The sequence below is a fragment of the Phoxinus phoxinus genome (assembly GCF_949152265.1).
Source record: "Phoxinus phoxinus genome assembly, chromosome: 3".
In the NCBI taxonomy this organism is placed as follows: domain Eukaryota; kingdom Metazoa; phylum Chordata; class Actinopteri; order Cypriniformes; family Leuciscidae; genus Phoxinus; species Phoxinus phoxinus.
Window position 1 is genome coordinate 8,974,507 of NC_136878.1, and position 20,312 is coordinate 8,994,818.

Consider the following 20,312-nt stretch of genomic DNA (forward strand, 5'->3'; position numbering starts at 1 on the left):
GAACCCTGTTGTGCTCTATTCACTCATAAGTTCCCCTCTGAATTTTCCATTAGATTTTAACACAGTTGGCTCTTTTTGCAGCACAAACTCAATTACAGATGTAGAAGACAACTGTGAAGAGTGCCAGTTTAAACCCCACTGAGGGAATCAGACATGTTGCGCTTCAAAAGATTGTTACTCTTACTCCAAATAGTTTTTTTTTTTAAATGACTGACTGCAATTTTAGAGTATGTGCTTCCTACATTAAATCAAATGTCAAAAACGTGTCTGGACTCTAGACCATATTGCACTCACCAAAAAAACCTGAAACAACAAATATTTTAGAACCATTAACATTTCTGAGCATTTTGTTAATGCAAAATAAACACAAAGCCTTTTTGAAAAAATATATAGTTAGGTAAATAAAAAATAAACTTCAACACACAGACACACAAAGCTATGCATTTGTACGGTACTGCAAAGGCTTTTAAAAATGTAATTTGTATTAATTACTGCATAACGAATTACTGTATATTAGTCATTAGAATTAAGGTAACTAACTAAGTAATTAATGCATTATGATAACAAGAAATGTGCTTAACTGTTATGAAAATAAATGTCACAAAACACACACAAAAAAAACACAAATTCTCTTGATTTTGGGTTGAAATATGATCCAGACATGTTTTCATAACATTCATCCATGTAAAATTTAAAGCAGGCCACATAACTTATTTCAAAAGTCATGCTAATGACAAATAGTGCCAATGGAAAAGAAGGTTCGGATGCTAATATTGTTTGGTGCTACTGAATTGTGAAGCAGACAAAGATACAGTAAAAGAAAACAAAAAAAAACATTGTCCTCCTGGGATAGCCATTTATGTAAAACAAAATGATCGCACGGTAAAATCCCATTCAAACAGGATCCTTCATCTAAATGAAGATTTAATGAGCAGAAGTAATTAACAATTATAAAATCTTCTTAATAAGAGGCAATTTTCATCCATAAACACTAAAAAATTTCATTTAAAACAATGCATATAAGAGAAAAGAGTAAACTTTTCATTAAAAGTTTATTCGACAGTAAACCGCTACCGACACAAACGATTGAAGTCAGTTATTCTCCCAAGTTTGGTGTTGGTTCCTCAGAAGCCTGAAAGAAGAGCGGTTCCGTCACTCCGCTGAGTCTTCCACGCGTCCTTCTCCGACCCGCTTTACTCAGCTCCGGGGACGTGTGGTCCACCCAGGCCAGGCCCACAGCCTGCAGGTCCACGCTCCTCCGGTTCCTCAGGCTGCGTCGCACTGAACCTCGACTCTTCGCCACAGGTTTCAAGATGTCGTCGATGTTGAAGTCATCCTGCTGCCAGGGGGCCAAACTAGGCTCTTTATGTCTAGCGTTGCTCTCTGAAATGTCATCAGTAATTCGCTCTGATTGACCACTCTCATCGACCTTTACACAAGGACTTTTCAGCACCGCTTGGACACGTCCACGTCTTTTATTACTTGGTGTCTTTTGCTCTAACCTCTCAGTGCTTATGGAGTCTTCATTTGGTACCACATAGCTGTTAAAAGCCTCAATTTCCTTGTTCTTAGAGCACTCAGCTTCATGACGCACTGGCCTGTCTTGGTACATTGGGCTCAAACCTGCAGATTCATTTGGCTTTTGGCTCTCAGCATCTTGTTCCCCAATTTCATAATCTGATTCAGTAGTGGAGTTGATAGCTGTATTGCCGAGCTCCTTTCTCTTGGCTGCGCCTGAGCTACGACGTCGGCGCTCAGGCCTCCCTGGGTCGCGTTTGACCTTGAAAGTCTTTGACCCTGAGTTTACTCTTCCTGCGGGACTCTGAGTGCCGACTGAGGGCTCCAAATAAGCCACGTTCAAATCTGGTTGGTTGTCAGTGGTGTCTGTCACAGAGGAGCTCACTGTTTGCTCATTCTCATTGGTCTGTGTACAGGGAGTACCCAGAGTTACCTTGGGGCAAACTGTCTTGCTATGGGGAAGGTTGGGTGTCTGAATGCAGTCTTGCTCTCCATCTGTGTGGGAAGAGAGTAATACCTTTACATTAGTTGTTCAAAATGCCAGCATAATATAGTTCTGTGTTAAAGCTGCGTTCTCTTAATTCAGAATATCTGTTTGAGAGGGCTTAAATGGATAATTCATCCAACAAATTTTAAAATGCCCCCATTATGTTTTTTTAAATATTCCCTTTCATGCAGTGTATAATACAGATGTTTGTGAATGTAAACGTTCTACAAAGTTGTAAAGTTGAAAGTGCACGATAAAAAAAAGCTATTGTCTCTCAAAATAAAGAATTGCAATTGAATGCATCCTTGCTGAATAAAAGTATAATTCTATATAATAATAAAACAATCTAACTGACCCCAAGAGAAAAAAAGTCATACACATGAAGGTGAATAGATAGCAGAACATATTCTTGTGCAATGCACTCATCAGTCTTACTCTGCAGAAGATTAATCTAATTTAGATGAATCAGTCCATTCAGGCTAAGCATGGATGAAAAAAAATGTCTGAATCATCAATGAAACACTTGGACAAGAGTACCTGTTAGTTTTCCTGATTGGGTTTGTGTTGGTGTGTTGCTGAGACTGGTAGACATTGTCTCAAATATGGGGCTGAGCAGAGGGTTTTTTGAAGCATAGTCTCTTTTCCCGTACAGAGAACGATTCACCTTGTTGCCAAATCGTTTATTTACTCCTGACGTCTTCTGAAAAAATAAATAAATATATATATATATATATATAAAACAAGCTGCAGTGAGGAACATGGACAGAGTTCACACAAATGTGCTCAAAGGCTCTAGATGTATGAAATCACGCATCATGCTATTTATATACCAAATGCTAAGTCCAAGTCACATTAGTGTTATTATTTCAGGCTCAATGTCAGTTTGATGCCAGTGTTAATAATCAGAGCTTAAAAAGCCCCCGTTCACCAAGACTCATCACACGTCAGCTTATAAATCCACTTTTTAAGCTTCGTACCTTCATCTTTCCTGAAGCAGAAGCTGCTGCAGTACGCGAGCTTCTCCTTTTCTCAGGCTCAATCTCCACTGGTTGCTGAAACAAAGGAGAACAGAGCTGGATGAGTGAACTTGCATTTGTTTCAGCCTTCTGATGTTCTTCAATATAAAGCCTGAAAGCATATTAAAAATCTGGGATTTTGTATCTCAGAAATGAAGTTTTAGGTTGATTTTTAACATGAAAAGAATATAAAAGTAAAAAAAAGATAAATTAGAAATTAGAAAAGTGCAACATTGTGGGTGTTTCAAATAACTCTCTCACAGTAAAAACCTCTAAATCAAAATAAAGTACAGACAAGGAAGAAAAATTCTACCAATATACAAATATATTAGATATTACAAAGTACAACTGGTCACAAAGTGTCTATTACAAACTCTTCTGAATGATAAAGAGCTTAATCTGTGCTTTGAACTGATCCATCAAAATGGACAGTTTGAAAGAAGTGATTTGCAGATACGAGTCCTCACCTTTCTTTTTCTACAGCGAGAGCGAGTTGGTTCAGTGCTGGAGTTTGATGAAAGTGTCTTTTCCGAGATGGCAGAAGACTCTGACTCCTGGTCAACCTCTACTGCTGACAAGAAACGAGTGTCAAATGTTATAAACTAACCAAATACATATTGATCCACTTTTCTGTTCTGAAATACATTTAATTAGTACATAAGAGTCTAACAGCTAAAGTTAAGAAGTATTTAAACAATGCATTTCAGCTCATAAGTTTACATTGTCCTTGCAGAATCTGTAAGAAATTTATAATGATTGGATGTATAATGAACGGGAGAAAAACAGACATAAACAGATAAAAACGGATGTGTTGTAAATGTATTAGAAGAACGGTAGACTTATATTCCTGCATTGAGCTCTCATAATCTGTATTTAATCTGTGTTTTTTTTAGCAAAGAGAAAAAAAAAACTGGTATGAATTTATTAAGGGCGAGAAAGAAAGCTTGCAAAAAAGAAAGAAAGTGGACTCACTGGAGACGGAGAGAGCCAGTGGCTGATCACTAGTGGGACATGGCAGTTTTTCCTCTGTCTGTGAGTTTGATGGTTCATCATCCTCCTCTTGAAAAGCAGCGTTCATAACTTCAGAGTCTTCAGCCTGAGGCTGCCGTGGGTCCTCAGCAGAGAGTACATCTACAGTTTTACATACACGATTAGAATACAGACCGAAGAGAAACTTTCCTTCTGTTCAAAGTCGTTTCATAACTCACCTTTGCCGTTCTCTGAAGGCTTGTGTGAGGGAGACTCTTCCTCCATACTGGGAAAACTTATCTGAGGAGATTAATTGGAGAAAGGCAGAAAAACTCACCATCAATACATAACTTTATAGAGGAAGGAGCCTGTGTGCAATGATGGAATAAACTCACAAGCTACTGACATGATTAATCTACAATCAGATAAGTTCGTTTGGAGAAGCTGGCAAGTGACAAACCTTTCCGTCCTCTTCAAATACGTCATCACTGTACAACAGTCCAGCACTGCGTCTGCCAATAACAAGGACGGGAGAGGCTCCATTGAACTGGGGACTGTTGAAGTCAGGTTGGGGAAGAGGGGCATCACATCGTTGAGGGGTCTTCAGCAGAGAGCGTTTAAGTCCCGTAGATGACGGAGGACACATTGGGGTGCCTCCTTTTTGCAGTGGGGTACTGGGAGGGAGGGTTTTGTCAAAGAACTCTGGAGAGAGCGGTGCCCCAAAACGAACCTGCTTCTTCTTGCGCATAGAGGAGCCCATGTTATCATCTATAAAGAAACACAAAAAGATTTCATAAGTTTAGTATTTAAAACAAAATGAACCTGAACCATAAATAAAGAAATGGATTAAAGGGTCATATCAATGAATATTTGATGATAAAAATCAATTATCTTTTAAACAAAGAGATCAATGAACTATGAAAACATGACATTCTCGTTTTGACGCTCTTAAATATGATAAATCGCTGTAGATAGGAGCACAAGTCATCTATTCCACTTTGAATTACAGCACGTAAAAACATGTATGAACAGAAAAGTATGTTGAAAGATACATTGCAACTTACTAAAAAGAATAATGTCTCATGTAATCACCCAATCGGGTTCAACCGCGGAATAAAAAACAGCTTATTTTATTGAAATACATAAAATAAAAAAGTTAATAAAATTGTTTGGTCTGTAGTAATTTTAACCTCTAATATCATAGTTATGTACCAAATGAGAGGTTTCCAGTAGGGATGGGCAAAATAATATTTTAATTAATATTATAATATTTAATTATATTATATAAAATAATTAATATTATTTAAATAACGTTTAACGGGAAAGACGTTCTTTTTTTAATTCATCAAGTTGTAGCCTACACTCAGCATTTGGTGTTCATGTTTATATTGTTCATGTTCATTGTATCACGTTCATGTTGAGAAAAACAATATCCACATGCATGTTCGAGTGAGAAAACGCGTTGCGCTGACAGACGTTGCAGTCACAAAGATAATGGTGTGCTAAGCGAAGTTTCTAATACAGCTTCGTTTTCTTTTCTTAACCCTGTCCCTTCATGAAACTTACTGGAAGCATATGTCAGAAATCATTTAGCTATGATAAGGTGTCTTCTCGGCTCACTCGGGGTACAGCGCTTTACCTGCAGTCGTGAATGCAGTTATGGACAGCTGTATTTCCTCATTCGACTGGTCTTTGGATTTCATGTGATATTGTGGTGGTGATATTATAAGTCAGTTTAATTAATTAATTTGATCAAAAGTAATTCCAAACTTCGCGAGGCAGACAAACAACGTTCTGATCAAATACATTTAACTTAACACGCTCCACAGCGCCACCCAGTGCATTTAATTATAACTGAGTTCGTGCTTGGAATTTATCCTGGATTCACGGCCAGCAAAGCAACGTACTAAAATTCGAAAAGTATTTTATTTTTCGATTAATAATTACAGATTGAATATTCCTTAGTTTACAGCATTAGTTCGGAGGAGAGATTTTTTTTTCCCTCAAGAAAATCAAACTATTGGTAAAATTCTGTACAGTGATGCGAATATGTCTATTTGGGTCAATAAATAAAAAATAACATTCCAAATTTGCGGGTGGATGAGATAAATCATTAATGTGTTCATTTTAATAAAGCCACGTAAAACGCAACCTTAAGTCATTCTTTTACTTTAGTTTTCAACAACGTACGCCTATATATCTCTTTAGCGAAAATCAATCAAGGAAAACATATCCCAACCTGGGGGTCGCTAAAGATATACGATGGGTCGTCACGTCAACCCCCCGCCAACCTCTAAATTAGTTTGAAATGGTTACGTTACCAGGTTGACGATAAACTAGATGCAATTTCCGACGGTTAGTGTGCATTACAGGTTTATATTTTAATCATCATTTAAACTGTTTTGATAGCCAGGATTTGAAGGGGGGGAAAAAATCACGGGAAATATTGCCCAGTTTTTAGAAAAGTAAGCAGCGCGCACACACAGCAGCATGTTTTTTTTTTTTAAATGACAGAAAGAAGTGAGCAGGTTTACAACATTTACAACCATAATGCTGAATTAATTCTATGAATGTATCTCTGAAGTGAACTGACTGCCTTTCTTTCTTTCTGGCATTTTCTTTTCATCTTCTTTCCTCCGTGTAACGCGTAGTTTATAAGCGCAATGCTGCTTTGTTTACAGAGGTTACCGGGGGAACAGCTCTACTTCAGGTGTTCCATACTGAGACAGAACGTCATAATCTTAATCGTAATTTCCCCCACGTGTCATAATCTGAAATTAACGGCTATGTTATAAAGACATAACATAATCAGTGTTGTGCAAGTTACTTCCAAACTGTAAATATATTACTTGTTACTGTTATTTAAAAGTAATTCATTAGCTAGGCTACCTTACAATATTACTGTCTCAGAATCGTAACGTTAATGCGTTACATTACTCCTGTAGCTTTTGAGTTACTTTCACCAAAATAACTATAGCCTACAGAAGTAGAACTTAACATTCTAAAATGACCAGGGCTGTAACCCCTAGTCTACAAAATAAGTTTTGTATTAATTGTATCTTAATTTTAATCAATGTTTCATCAACCAATTGCCTTGATTTAATAAATAAGAAGTAGGCTATAGCAGACAATAGATAATCACGCACTGAGGCGCCTGCTAAATTAACCGAAACTCAGCTTATAGCCTACTTCACAGACCTGAAAAATATATCTATATTGAAATGTCTACTTTTAAACAGAACAATTCAAACCGAAAGAAAACAGACTGCTCCCTGCTTATGAATCTGTATGAAATGTGCATTTCTCTCTGGCGCATTCACTACTGCGAAGAACACGAGTCAGCATCGTCAACTTCATCTTTATTAATAAACAATTAAAATGTCTCCTTGCTATATTTGATATATTCATAATCATTGATTTTGAAGGTTCTTTGTGACAGCTTTTAGGTGCTTTATCGGCAGCGCCGCCGCCGCCGCCGCCCTTACGTTACATGAACGCGTCACCACCGCATCAAAAACATGATTGCGTGATGAAAACATGATTAAAATCACCACCTAAACATAGCCTAACTGCTTAGAAAGAAAACACAGAACAAATAGAGTAGCCTAATGCGCACACATCCATCTCGCGAATGTACAGTCTTCTTCATGCCATCTTCACGCATTAGCCGCTTTTCCACTGGCCAGCGTGAGCACAGAGGCCCAAATCATGCCTCACGGCAGTCCTGTAAAAAATAAATTGCTATACAAATATACCAGACGCAGCCATTTATTCTTTATTTACAAACGTGGACACCACACTATTGACTGACCACGAACAGGTAACTTAGCCTACTTGCATTTTTCATTCGTTAATGTCTCGCGGTCATTTTTATTTTTTTGAACAATTAAAACGAACATGAACAACTACTCCGTTACAGCAAAAAGTAATGCATTACTTTTGTAACGCATTACTCCCAACACTGAACATAACCATTATGTTTTTATTACCTTAGAATTAGGGATGCACCGATACCACTTTTTCCAGCCCGAGTCCGATACCGATAGCTACTTTCATTTTCGGTACTCGCCGATACCGTAGCCTAACCTGTATTTTAAATTTTCAATTAATTTTTAATTCATGCATTTGTCATTTTTAAATGTATTGGTAGAGAAACCAAAAGAATATCAATCATATTAGTTGTTTATTAAATTGAAACTTAATTTGTTCATCAAATATATATTTAATGCACTGCATATTCATTACTGTATAAATTAAATATAGATGGACCTTTTTGTAAAGTTAAAAAATGTAGCCTATTTAGTCAAGAGCAGTGAGTAATTTATTTGTTCTTTGTTTGATTAACATTAAAACACAGCCGCAGATTAATTAAACTGCTGCACCTTTAAGACCGAACGCACGGACCCCATATGAATATACCGTCTGTTCACTTGAGATATAACAATGTTTATCTTTGTTTATTAGGAAACTCGCCAAGACGGGCGTTTTTACATAGTTTTGTGTGAATTCATCCGTACAAGCGTAGACGCGAAAGACTTCAATTCAGTATTCGCGCGCTGAGACGCTGGTTTCGGGGCGCGCGCTTTGGATGTTTGAAGTTCATGTAACTTCTTGACCTGCAAATGTCCTCTAATAATGCAGGCAACCACTTGTTAAACATAAATAAGGTAACAGTTCATGTTTTACTTACATAGCCTATACGATTTAGTTTTAATCCAAATAACACGTGCTGAGTGAACGATCAGCAATCAAGAGCATTCAACAGAAGTGCTCTCTCTCTCTCTCTCTCTCTCTCTCTCTCTCTCTCTCTCTCTCTCTCTCTCTCTCTCTCTCTCTCTCTCAATGGTCAGTTAACGTTAATAATAAGCTACATGCCTCGTTTTACTTTCTTTGCCATTGACATCCGACTGAACTACAAACTTTCCATTGACGTCTGATGCGCTCGACCAGCTCGCGCGTGTGCCGGGGCACACTCAATCCACTGCGCGTTTTTCTCTGATCAGCTCGCGCGCCACAGCTATATAGCCGTTACTATATTCTGTTTAATATTTCAATAATAAGATATATTTACTTCATAAACAGCCTTCTTTTTTTATCCCCATTATAATTTTTTGTTGTCAGTGTTTCTTTGTCTGGACACAAACACTGTACACACGCTGCCTGGTATCGGGGCATTTTTACGAGTACAAGTACATGAGCTCAGTATCGAGTCGATACCCGATACTGGTATCGGTGCATCCCTACTTAGAATGAGCCATTTCTATCTACATACACTGCGGGTCCCCTTACATTGAAATGTGTCAACATTTTTCTACAGTAGCCCTAAACGCACAAACGCTTCGTTACTATGTTATTCTTCGTGCACGGAAGCTAGTCAGCGAATAAAACACTGACACAATGGTGAACAAGTAACAATAATATTTGCAATAACATATAGTTTTACTGAATAATGAAGTAAACATCATTTCTTCATTTATCTTTGTAAAGAAACCTCATTGCTTAACTGTCTACTCTCTGCTGTTTCGACGATGACATATTTTCCTGTCGGCCACAGTAACTTTTGTTGGTTGCAATTCGAAACTACACCACTAGATGCCGCTAAAAATCACACACTGCACCTTTAAGGAAACAAAAGTGTATACAGGCTGGAACGAATGGGTAAATTGTGGGATCCTGCCACTCTATAAAAATACACTACGTGTGCAGAAAACATGTTGTCACTGGTAAATCAAATATCCAAATGTCAGTTTTATATATTATATTTCTGTAAACTAAGCTATCACTGTCGCCGATTACACTCCCCTCCAATGGGCGTAGTTCTCAAGAGTAATAGGACACATTGCGCTCTGTCTCAATTGCCTGTATCCACTTTTGTGGGCTTTTTTCCCCCCCAAAGGCAAAGGCTATTGTTAGTACAGAGTTTGCATTTTTTTACATTTTCAATCCCTCAACCAACCCAGAACAAACTGTCTTAGATGATTTTAATGAACAGTAATGGTACATAAAAACAAATAAATAATTAAACTAATAACAATAATAATAATGACACAGCAAAAAAAAAAAAAAAAAATTTTAAATAAATAAATAAAAATAATAAATAATTAATTATTAATAACAATAGTTTTATTAAGGATCACTTTAGTGTCCTTAAATGCTCGTTTTTTTGTGGTCGACAGCTTATAAAATATATTTCTGGGGTTTTTGTTAGGTTGTTTGCTGTTCACCTTGTCAAATAGCAGCTTTTAGACTTTTATTTTTTTGTAAGTCAGAAATGACCAGGAGGCAGCTTCTGGCAATGCAAAGTCATTGGAGACGGTTGGATTCGTTAAGGATTTTGAATGTTAAAATAGGGGTCTCCTGGTAAAAAGGTTGGGAACCACTGGCCTAGAGAACCTCCTAGTGGTCATTTTATAAAACACAAAGGCACCTACATGAGATATTTCTTAACTTGACAGCTTTAACTAAAAATATACACAAGCTTAAGATAAATTATTCTGATCTGAGTGTTTTCCATAAAATGTGTTTTAATTTGTTCAAATTCATGCAAATATACCCACATTCAGGTGTTGATAAAAAAAGAATGCGTGAAGTAGAATAAATGTTTTTTGTTTTTTTTAAAGCAGAGCGTCTGTTCTTTCTTTTGATATATTGCATGTTCATAATTCATACAACAATATATTCTGGGGGCCATGAAAATTTGGTGAAAATGATCAAAAACGATGGCGGTTGCTGGGAACTTAAAGTGGTGGTATAATGCCCCATTTTACAAAATGTAAAATAAGTCTCTGTTGTCCCCAGAGTGTGTATGTGAAATTTTAGCTCAAAATACCCAACAGATAATTTTTAATTTTTTACAGCATGTTAAAATTGTCCCTTTTTGAGGGTCAGTAAAAACGTGTCATGAGCTGCTGCTGCTCCCGGCAAAGAGGGCAGAGCTTCAAGAGCGTGTGTGTGTGTTAGCAGCTCTGATTATTACCTCACAAAGACACACACTAAAATGTTCTGCCTTTTATGTCAAAACTGGAGTCGGACAATGATGGAGAGGCAACATGTAGAATGCAACAGGACGTTTCTGAATGGTTAGTTGATGAATTTATGTTGCTGATGTGGAGTTAACTATCTTCAATTAGCATATTCTGTCATGATAATCTATATATAAAGTCACTCGTGTGTTAACTGTTGTAAGATGCCTACAGAGTGACATGCTATTGCATTTGTGTTACGTACTGTATTGGACGTGAAAAGACGGATGCGACAGCTTGAGCAGACTTAATAATAATAATAATAATACATTTTATTTATAGGCGCCTTACATGACACTCAAGGACACCTTACAAATACAATAAAACAGTCAATAATAGTAATCAAATACTCATTGTTAAAGCCTTGGAGACCATTATTAAACTATATATATATATTAAAAAAAGAAAAATCACATAAAAGCCTGCCAGAAAAGATGGGTCTTAAGGCGAGATTTAAAAACATGGAGACTACCACTGTTTTGCACTGTGGCAGCAAATTCCATAAATAAGGAGCTGCATGACTAAAAGCTCGGGACCCCAAAGTAGTAGTGCGAGTTCTAGGGAGACCAAGTGTGAGTGAAGAAGATGATCTTAAAGTTCGTGAAGGAGTATATATATGAAGAAGGTCTAATAAGTATGAAGGGGCAAGGTTATTGAGTGCTTTGTAAGTAAGAAGAAGAATTTTAAAATTAATACAATATTTTACCGGGAGCCAGTGCAAGTGTTGTAATATTGTAGTAATATGTTCAGCTAGGGGAGTTCTGCTGATGATTCGAGCAGCCGAGTTCTGTACTAGTTGGAGTTTGTTAAGTAACTTTGAAGGCAATCCAAACAGTAGACTGTTGCAGAAATCTATACAGGACATAACTAGAGCATGGACAAGAATTGCCGTGCTCTTTACTGATTCTTACAAATATGCTGTACTACAACACCTCTTCCTCTTCCCAACATGGACACATACGCGTGTTCCCGGGGGCAGGGTTTATATACATTTTAGATGTCACTAACCCAGGAGGAATGTTGTGTAGTCACTACCAGCCTTTTGTTGTAATCCTTAAAAAAAATATTTCTTTAAAAGCAAATATCTTCCCTTGCTTTGAACTTTGAGCGTTGGAACTTTGCAGATGTTGTTTATGCTCAAACAGCAACATTACACACTAACTAAAGTTAGAAAAGTGAAATCATAATCAACCACCCCTTTTAAAAAAAATTATAAAAAATGCTCGCTGGCAGTGAAAGAAGCGGTGTTACTATGATGAATGTTTACTTCAAAATGTGGATCTGTATACAGGTGTGATGTCCTTTTTCTGAATTAAATAAATAGCCTCAACATCTCTCGCTTTTGCTCAAGTGCCAGCAATTACCCCTCCGTGTGCCATATAGGTTGCTGACCCAGGCTATTAAAAATGTTTCATTTCGCCAAAGAAGAACTTTTGTTTTTGTTTAAATGTTAATATAAAAGGAACCTACGTTAGTGTAATATGTTACCATATCACCATGTTAACACTGAGAATTTGAATAATTGTAATGTGACAATCGGGTGCGGATATCTAAATCAAAGAATATCATAGGTGCAGGCGGATAATATATATTTTAGGGATGGGCAACGATTAATTGCATCCAAAATAAAAGTTTGTGTTTAAATAATATATGTATGTGTACTGTGTATAATTATTTTGTATATATATATATATAAATACACACATATGCATATATATATTTAAGAACTATTTGCATGTATATATTTATACATAATTTATATTATATATAAATATAAATGTTTTATATATAAATAACAATATTTTCTTAAATATATACATGCATGTGTGTGTATTTATATATACAAAATAATTATACACAGTACACATATTATTTAAACACAAACATTTACTTTAGATGCGATTAATCGCGATTGATCGTAGTCTCCAAAAAACAACAACACAGTAACCATTAGGAAATGTTTGTTGAATACCAAATCAGCATATACAAATTATTCCTAAAGGATCATGTGACACTGAAGACTGGAGTAATGATGCTGAAAATTCAGCTTTGCATCGGAAGAATGCATTACATTTAAAAATATATTAAAATAGAAAACCATTGTTTTAAATTGTAATTATTTTTCACAATATTACTGTTTTTCCTGTATTTTCGATCAAATAAACGCTGCCATGGTGAAGTTCCCTTACCTGCTGGCTTAACATCTGGTTTTGACAGCATGGGTAAAGACAAAAGCTCATTCTTTGCATCTGAATCCACACCTGATAGAGACCACTGGTTTTGAGACTCAGAGCATTTCACCTATAATCATAGAAAAAGAGAAGAACACAACGCTGACTACAGGAACACCAGCAGACTAATAATAGTGACCGCAAACTCTGTTCGAGTTAGTGTAGCGTCCATTGGTTGCATTGTAAGCACTTTACCTGTGCCACTTTATCTGCTAATGGCAATTTAACAGATGATAAACTGTATATCGAATATCAAACATGGTGCCGTTAAATGCTGATATGTTTACCCCTTGCTCCTGTTGTGTTGTGAAAATGGGGTAGGGGAGTGGCGTCTCAGTAATCTTGTCCTCACACTCCACTGGTGGGGCCCAGCAGCGCTTCTTAGAGGGAGGCGGCGTCATCAAAGTGAATTGACTTTGCTTAGTCAGCGTGTTCTCCTTTCCTACAGGACAGACAGTAGCAGAAAGAGATGTCCTCATCGAGATAATGGCCCAAGATGACATTTAGCAAAAACAGGTCATGCTACATAAGAACATAATTAATCTGTGCTCGTTTTAAAATTGCAGTGAATCAGCAATTGCTAATCTCAATAGTAGCTGACCAAAAATTTCTGAAAGCCACACTGAGAAAGAAAACTCTGTAGTACTAAGAACTGCTTCTAATGATTTGAATCCTATTACTGATTCCAGTTAAAGCACAGCATGCAAGATATAATGCAGAAAGAAAAACAGCTGCTTATAAACTTTAATATAAATATGTTCATATTTCAGAGGGGTTTTAGTGATATTATAACATAAAATAGCATTCAACCTTCCAGGTTGACATTATGAATTTTAAAAATGAGATAGTATTGAAAGGACTTAAGTGTACTGATATTCCTCAAATGTCTGGTTTATGTTTGAATAAAACTTACATATTCATAGTGTCAAACCCTGATCACAGATTATTCAAACTGGAAGACTGGATATGCTTTTTCAATCTTTTTATTAACACTGAAAGCCCTCTGAAATGTAAACACATTTTTTTTAGGCTCATAAGCTTCAGTTGATTTATTCTGCACATCATCCTGCTGCGCTCTAACTGGGATCAATGGAGGAAATCAAATTGCGTCACATTTATTATGGTGCCTGCTTTTTCTGAATAAGTTCTATTAGCTGGAAATGGCAAGCAATGACAGTATGACATTCTCTTAATAACTTCACAATTTCATCGGGTCCTACAAGCCTGCATCTGAAAGACATTCTGTTTTTATGTTGGCAGCAATTAACAGTTTGAGGAGAGACTGACCGTTCCTAGAATATTTAGCCAAAGTACTTTTCGCACTCCCATTCTCATTTTTCTTCTGTTCATCCTCTTCGTCCTCCTCCTCCATCAGACACTGGAAAGCAGCCATCTTCTTCTTCAGAGAGTCACAGCGTAAAAGAAACGGACTCCCTTGCAAAAGCTTCACGAGGAGAGGGCACAAAGTTAAAGCAGATAAAGCAAAATGCAAATAACCTTCATCATCATCATCATGACGTTAAACAATGTGGCCCACTCTATGAGACACATTCATGTTGTATTACACCAGAGGATCTTAACTGGTAGGGTTTGTCCAATAAATGGATCGGAAGTCTGTCCTGATAGGTTTGTAGGTGATGCTTAATGCAAATAATCATACAATTATGCATTTTGGATAGCAAACTAAATGGGCCCATATCTTTTATTGTTGATGTCAAAGGCTGTGTCTAATCAAACTATATTCTGTCACACATTTATGTCACTAATAATTTGGCTTACTATACTTGTACAGTTCTTGCTCAGTGTTTATTCAATGTGTTAGGGTGGAAAATCAGTTTTGCATTCATAAAATTCAATGAAATCAAAATGGACAATTCTTATTTTTATGGGATATTGGAGTATTTATTGTAAATGACTTATCTATGCACATTGTTTTTTTATTATTTTTCATGCCCTCATAATCTTTAATCAAAATAACTTTCCCTCCCTCTAGCAATGACATCTTTTCTCTGATGTTTACTGGCGCGAGGGTGGGACAATCTGTTACTCACATATGAGATCACAGCAACAGGAAACCACAACCAATTCAATCAATTCATGATGGACAAAATCAAGTCCCTAAATTGTTTTGTTTTGTTTGAGAAGCCATTTTACTTAAATTAGTGATCGACCGATATTTATTTTTTTAAACCGATACCGATTATTTGCATGTTGACATGCCCGATAACCGATATGCAGAACCGATATTTATTTACTGTTATACTTCAGTTTTTAACACAATTATTACAACACAACTGAACTGAACTAACAATTTTATTTATAACAATCACTCCCTCCTGTTTCCAAAAAAAAAAAAAAAACGTATTTATACACCAATAAATAGAGAAGTCTGAGGGCAAAAAATGAAGTGCACTGTTACTAAAGTGTCTTTGTTTAAAAATAAAAGCTTTGATGAGGTAAAAAAAAGTAATGCGCTTCATGAGACACACGCGCACGGTCTCTTGCTCCCTCTCCCTCTCTGCCGTGCACGCGCTACGCGGTTTGAAGCACAGTCTCTGTCTCGCGGGCGTGCTCGCTCACTCGCTCTTGATTCCGGGATATTTTAACTAATTTGAGATTTTAAAAGGCTATTTTGTTGGTGTCCCCTCAGCACTCGGTGGTGCCCTACGCACAGCGCACGCGCCTGGTGGGAGCGGCGGCGCTGATTCGTGGAAATAATAAATAATGAATTTCCACAGAGCTGTGTTTATTTAGATGTGTATTAGCGAAATAATGGTTTTGTAATAAGTGATAATATAATTTAGGGTGTTTTAAACAAGTGAATCTTGTTAAAAGTTTCATGCAGTGGCCGTGCATGAGCATTCCTGATCATCAACCCAGTGAGTGCTCAGCAATATGAACAAACTTTTTTTACGCGACTAATGGTGAGCGAATACAACAGAGAGAGAATAAAATTCCGCGCTTTTATTTACAACATGCACTCATTCACGTTGGTTTTATTTAATTAATGTAAAGTTACGTCTTTATTGAGACAGGACGCAACGGATCAGGCTGACACCGTGATTTTTTTTTAGAGCCGCCAAACTGCAATAAACTACATATCAGGCATTTTTGTCTCAAATCTCATTCGTGCATTATGTCTGTTATGTAAAATAAGGTTGAATAATTGAAGCAAAGCAAGTAGTAGGCCTACATATAACCTACTTTACCTGTGCTGTGCACGCAGTTGTTGTTGTCTCGTCTCTCCTCAGACGCGGTGCTACAATGGCGAAATTCTCAAAACGCCCAAAAGATGGCGCCATCTATCGGTGAATCCGATATTACAAAACCGATACCCGATTATGGGAAAATGCTTAAATATCGGTAAAAAGATAAATCGGTCGATCACTAACTTAAATATACGTCACAATAGGGAAGAAAAGATGATCACAACAACTCATGCCCAGCTTTAATGATTAAATCAATTATGCTTACTTTTGTTTGATAAACACTTTGGTACTGTTAGGTCACCACTTGATGATCAATGTAAAAATCTGGTTCCTAAAGCAAAAACAGCTGTATTAGACCATGCATCTACCTGTGGTGTTCGAGGAGGTGTTTTTGCAGCTTGTCTGGCTCTGAAGCAGATAAGAGAGTTCGTTTCTGGAGATCCCCGGACCCCAATCGTGGATCTCCTCCTAGACTTCAGTTGAGCCACTCTGGACTTATCTGAGAAAATAACTCAGCATGAAAAGTGTGCTTTCAGTTACATTTCAGATTAATTTAGTGTGCTTCGCTGACAAGGCAGAACTGCATAGGATAAAATTGTGCAAAATAAAATAACATTGTATAGAAAATGATCATAAATAATCTAAATGTAACAATAAAATGCATTAACTGAACAAAAGTGCATAAGGCATACACTTAAGGCAGGGATGGTTCACCCAAAAATTATAATTCTGTCAGTAATCACCCTCATGTCATTCCAAACCTGTAAGACTTTTGTTCATCTTCAGAATACAAATGAAGATCTTTTTATAAAAGATCTTTAATAAAAGCCTAAATTCAATCTTTTCATCATATAAAGTGATCGAGTCTCTTCATAAAATTTGGACTAAACTAAACCGCTCAATTCATATGGATTAGTTTTATGAACTATCAATCTCTTGAAGCGATCTGTATGAACTTTTCGAAGTAAGCTGCGTGCGTATCTGTCAATGGAGGAACAGAAAGCTCTCAGTTTTCATTAAAAAGATCTTCATTTGTGTTCAGAAGATGAACGAAAATATTACAGGACTGGAACAACATGAGGGTGAGTAATTAATGACAGAATTTTTTGGGTGAACTAACCCAAACCTTTTTGCAAACCTTTAATCTGGGATGACGATAAGAAGCTGTCTGTTGATATGCCAAACTGTGAAGGAGTGAGTTTGGAGAAATCCACATCTCCAGTGTTCTGCCGAGATGGAGACAGGGCTGCCAGTGGTGGTCTGCTGTCCATGGCTTCAGTATCCTCCATGCTTGAGTCCAGTACATAAGAAATGAGATCTGAATAAATAAATGAACTGAAGATAAGAGACTGTCATAAAACGTCAGATAGTAAGATCACAAGATCTTCCACTCTTCAAGACTAGTCATAACTTTTTAAAGTCTGTTACATAAAAGCTAGATTGTTCTAATTTGAATCTGAAAAGTAAGACTGATTAGCCCCCCCGCTAATTGCTAACGTTAGTTGGTCAGACTAACGTTAATTCTTATAACAGATATATAATATACAATACTTCAAACTCACAGCATCCAAGTTTAATTATCCTAACCACACACAATTATACGGTTAGTTGAATTGTATTGTTTACATTTAGCAGCTGTTTATGGAACTGGCCACTGGACAGGAGATTTACTTTATGCACGTCTGTTAACATCTTAAAACATCAGGCACTTTAATAAACATTACATATTTGCATTGTTTACCCTACTGTGTAGATACCAACATAACTACAACTAGAGTAGATATAGAAATGTTGCTTCTAATACATGTAAGTTAAAAACAAATATTTGTTTCTATGTTAGTGCTACTGAAATATTCAAACTTCGCTCCTTACCGCACGTTAAAACGACGCAAATATTCTTCCGCTGTGAAGGAACCTGAATGGACCTTAAAATAAACGTCTTTTTACAGCCCCTAATCTACGATACATCTGTAAATAAATATTCCTGAATTTGAAATGTGTAAGTTATTTGTATGTGTATTTTCTGGACATGAGCGAGTGCTAGTTCTAACGCATCTGGTTGTCCTCCTTGTCCATCTGGCAACAACGTCCTGTTCATATGAATCAGCCAATCAGGTTTAAGAAAATGCGTCATGTGCTTCAAAACGGCCAATCACATTCAAAGCGTACCCAACGTGCCTGTTGCATATAGTCACGTTATGTGTAGTTCGTAGGCTGTAAAACATGGTGTAGTTCTAATGTAGATGGTTTAAAAATTACTATGTATATAGGCTATATATACATATATTTTTTTATATAAATCATTTCGAAATAAAAATGTAAATGTGCTAGCCGTTAGGCCTATATAGTATGTGGCTGTAAGAACAAAATAAATAAATAAACATTTCATAAAACTGTAGCCTACAATACAATACAATACAGTAGGTTGTCTACATTCTAAATTAAGTAGCCTATTTTAGAAAAAAGTATATAAATTTCACCCTAAAATGCTGTCATCATTTGCTATTTTTGGAGCTGAAGTAGGCCTATCTTATAAGGAAATATTTCTAAAGTGACAGCAATTTTCTCTGCATGCTATCTTATTGTGCTATAGAATGCCATTAGAGTCATAGAGTGCAGTTAACTACTAAATATATTTTTAATTTCAAATGTAAAACACTTTTCAACCTCATCTAATGCAAGAGGAACAGGCTCATCGCTGTTCGGTTTCTGTTGCAGCGGGGCAGGGCTTGTCTGGTGATCTACACCCAAAAACGACCTGTATGAATTTCTTTCTTCTGTTGAACACAAAAACATATATTTTGAAGAATGTTGAAGAATGAAGAATTGTGCCCCACAACTGTTTGGTTACTGACATTCTTCAAAATATCTTCATTTGTGTTCAGAAGAAGATAGAAATTCAGATTGGAACAACTTAAGGACAAGTAAATAATGACAGAATTTTCAATTTTGGATGAACTCTCTTTGAGCGCCTGCTGGTAGATGCCATAGGCCTATATCATTATGCAGGCAAAAAGCATGCTGTTTTCTCTATAGCTCGACACTCAAAAGTAGCCGGATGTTCTGAAAGTATTACATTTATTGCTAGCAACATTATTGACAAAAAAAGAAAAAGAAAACAAAAGGAAAAGAAAATAAACAAAAAAGGTGTAGAGATCAAGAAGGCACCATCGTTCAAATATTTGGGGTCAGTAAGATTTTTTATTATTAAATAAACTTTAAGGATTAAACTTATCAAAAGTGAAGCCAGTAAAGACACTTATGATGATAAATTCTGCTCTTTTAAACTTTCTATTCATCAATGAATCCTGCAAAAATTTAGATTTGCATCACATGAATAAACTGACATGTAATACATCACAACATTGCTGTTTTATGTACACAGCCTTGCATAAGAGACTACTTCCAAAACATTAAAACAAATTCTGACCACTAACTTTTGAACGGTATGATAAGACCAGACGTTTGTAGATGGATACATCATTGATAGCGATGATGCCACTTTGAGTGATGTGATCTGCATATTTGAGCAGCTGCCCGAGGGTCTATCCAGATGTGCAGTATGTAGTGATCAGGGAGTAGAGAACCCTGAGGTCTGACAGGAGTCTCACATATATGAGGTTTGACAGGTAGACGCTCGTGCGTCACAAAAACTTTGTTTTGTTTACAGGAAAGCCTGATCCGCTGTTTGTCTCGAGTGGGTTGGCGAGGAGATGCTCTGGTCTGGTTGTGTTGAATGGAGAGCTGAAAACCACGAACAGGATCCAGACGTGTGCCAGGGGAGCCCAGGTGTTTCACAGACACAGATGAGGCTGCTTCAGGCTATGGTACTCTCCAATTGTCAGTTAAATGCTTCCTCA

General features: G+C 36.7%; 1 protein-coding gene across 7 annotated transcripts; it reads right to left on the minus strand.

Annotated features, from left to right (window-relative positions):
- Nucleotides 1–18,623, minus strand: cdca2 (cell division cycle associated 2). Of its 7 annotated transcripts, none has more exons than XM_079608071.1 (13): nt 18,325–18,623; nt 17,591–17,742; nt 16,821–16,951; nt 14,531–14,687; nt 13,531–13,685; nt 13,202–13,313; nt 4,451–4,758; nt 4,230–4,290; nt 3,994–4,152; nt 3,489–3,589; nt 2,983–3,057; nt 2,543–2,705; nt 1–2,013 (listed from the first exon to the last, which is right to left on the minus strand). In XM_079608071.1, exons 2-13 carry the CDS (start codon nt 17,739–17,741, stop codon nt 1,097–1,099), a joined length of 2,490 nt encoding a protein of 829 aa, XP_079464197.1. In that variant the 5' UTR covers nt 17,742; nt 18,325–18,623; the 3' UTR covers nt 1–1,096. The 7 variants fall into 7 exon arrangements, with proteins under 7 accessions (XP_079464197.1, XP_079464195.1, XP_079464193.1 ...); XM_079608069.1 differs by having other exon boundaries at nt 17,591–17,770; XM_079608067.1 differs by having other exon boundaries at nt 3,489–3,592; nt 17,591–17,787; nt 18,325–18,561.
- Between the last annotated feature and the right edge of the window lie 1,689 nt (nt 18,624–20,312).

Coding starts and splice junctions, on each gene's coding strand:
- cdca2 (XM_079608067.1), bottom strand. CDS start 17,741: ATGGAGGATACTGAAGCCATGGACAGCAGACCACCACTGGCAGCCCTG. Junction 14,688..16,820: donor CACCTCCTCGAACACCACAG/GTAGATGCATGG, acceptor CTCCTCGTGAAG/CTTTTGCAAGGGAGTCCGTT. Junction 4,153..4,229: donor GCCTTCAGAGAACGGCAAAG/GTGAGTTATGAA, acceptor GTAAAACTGTAG/ATGTACTCTCTGCTGAGGAC.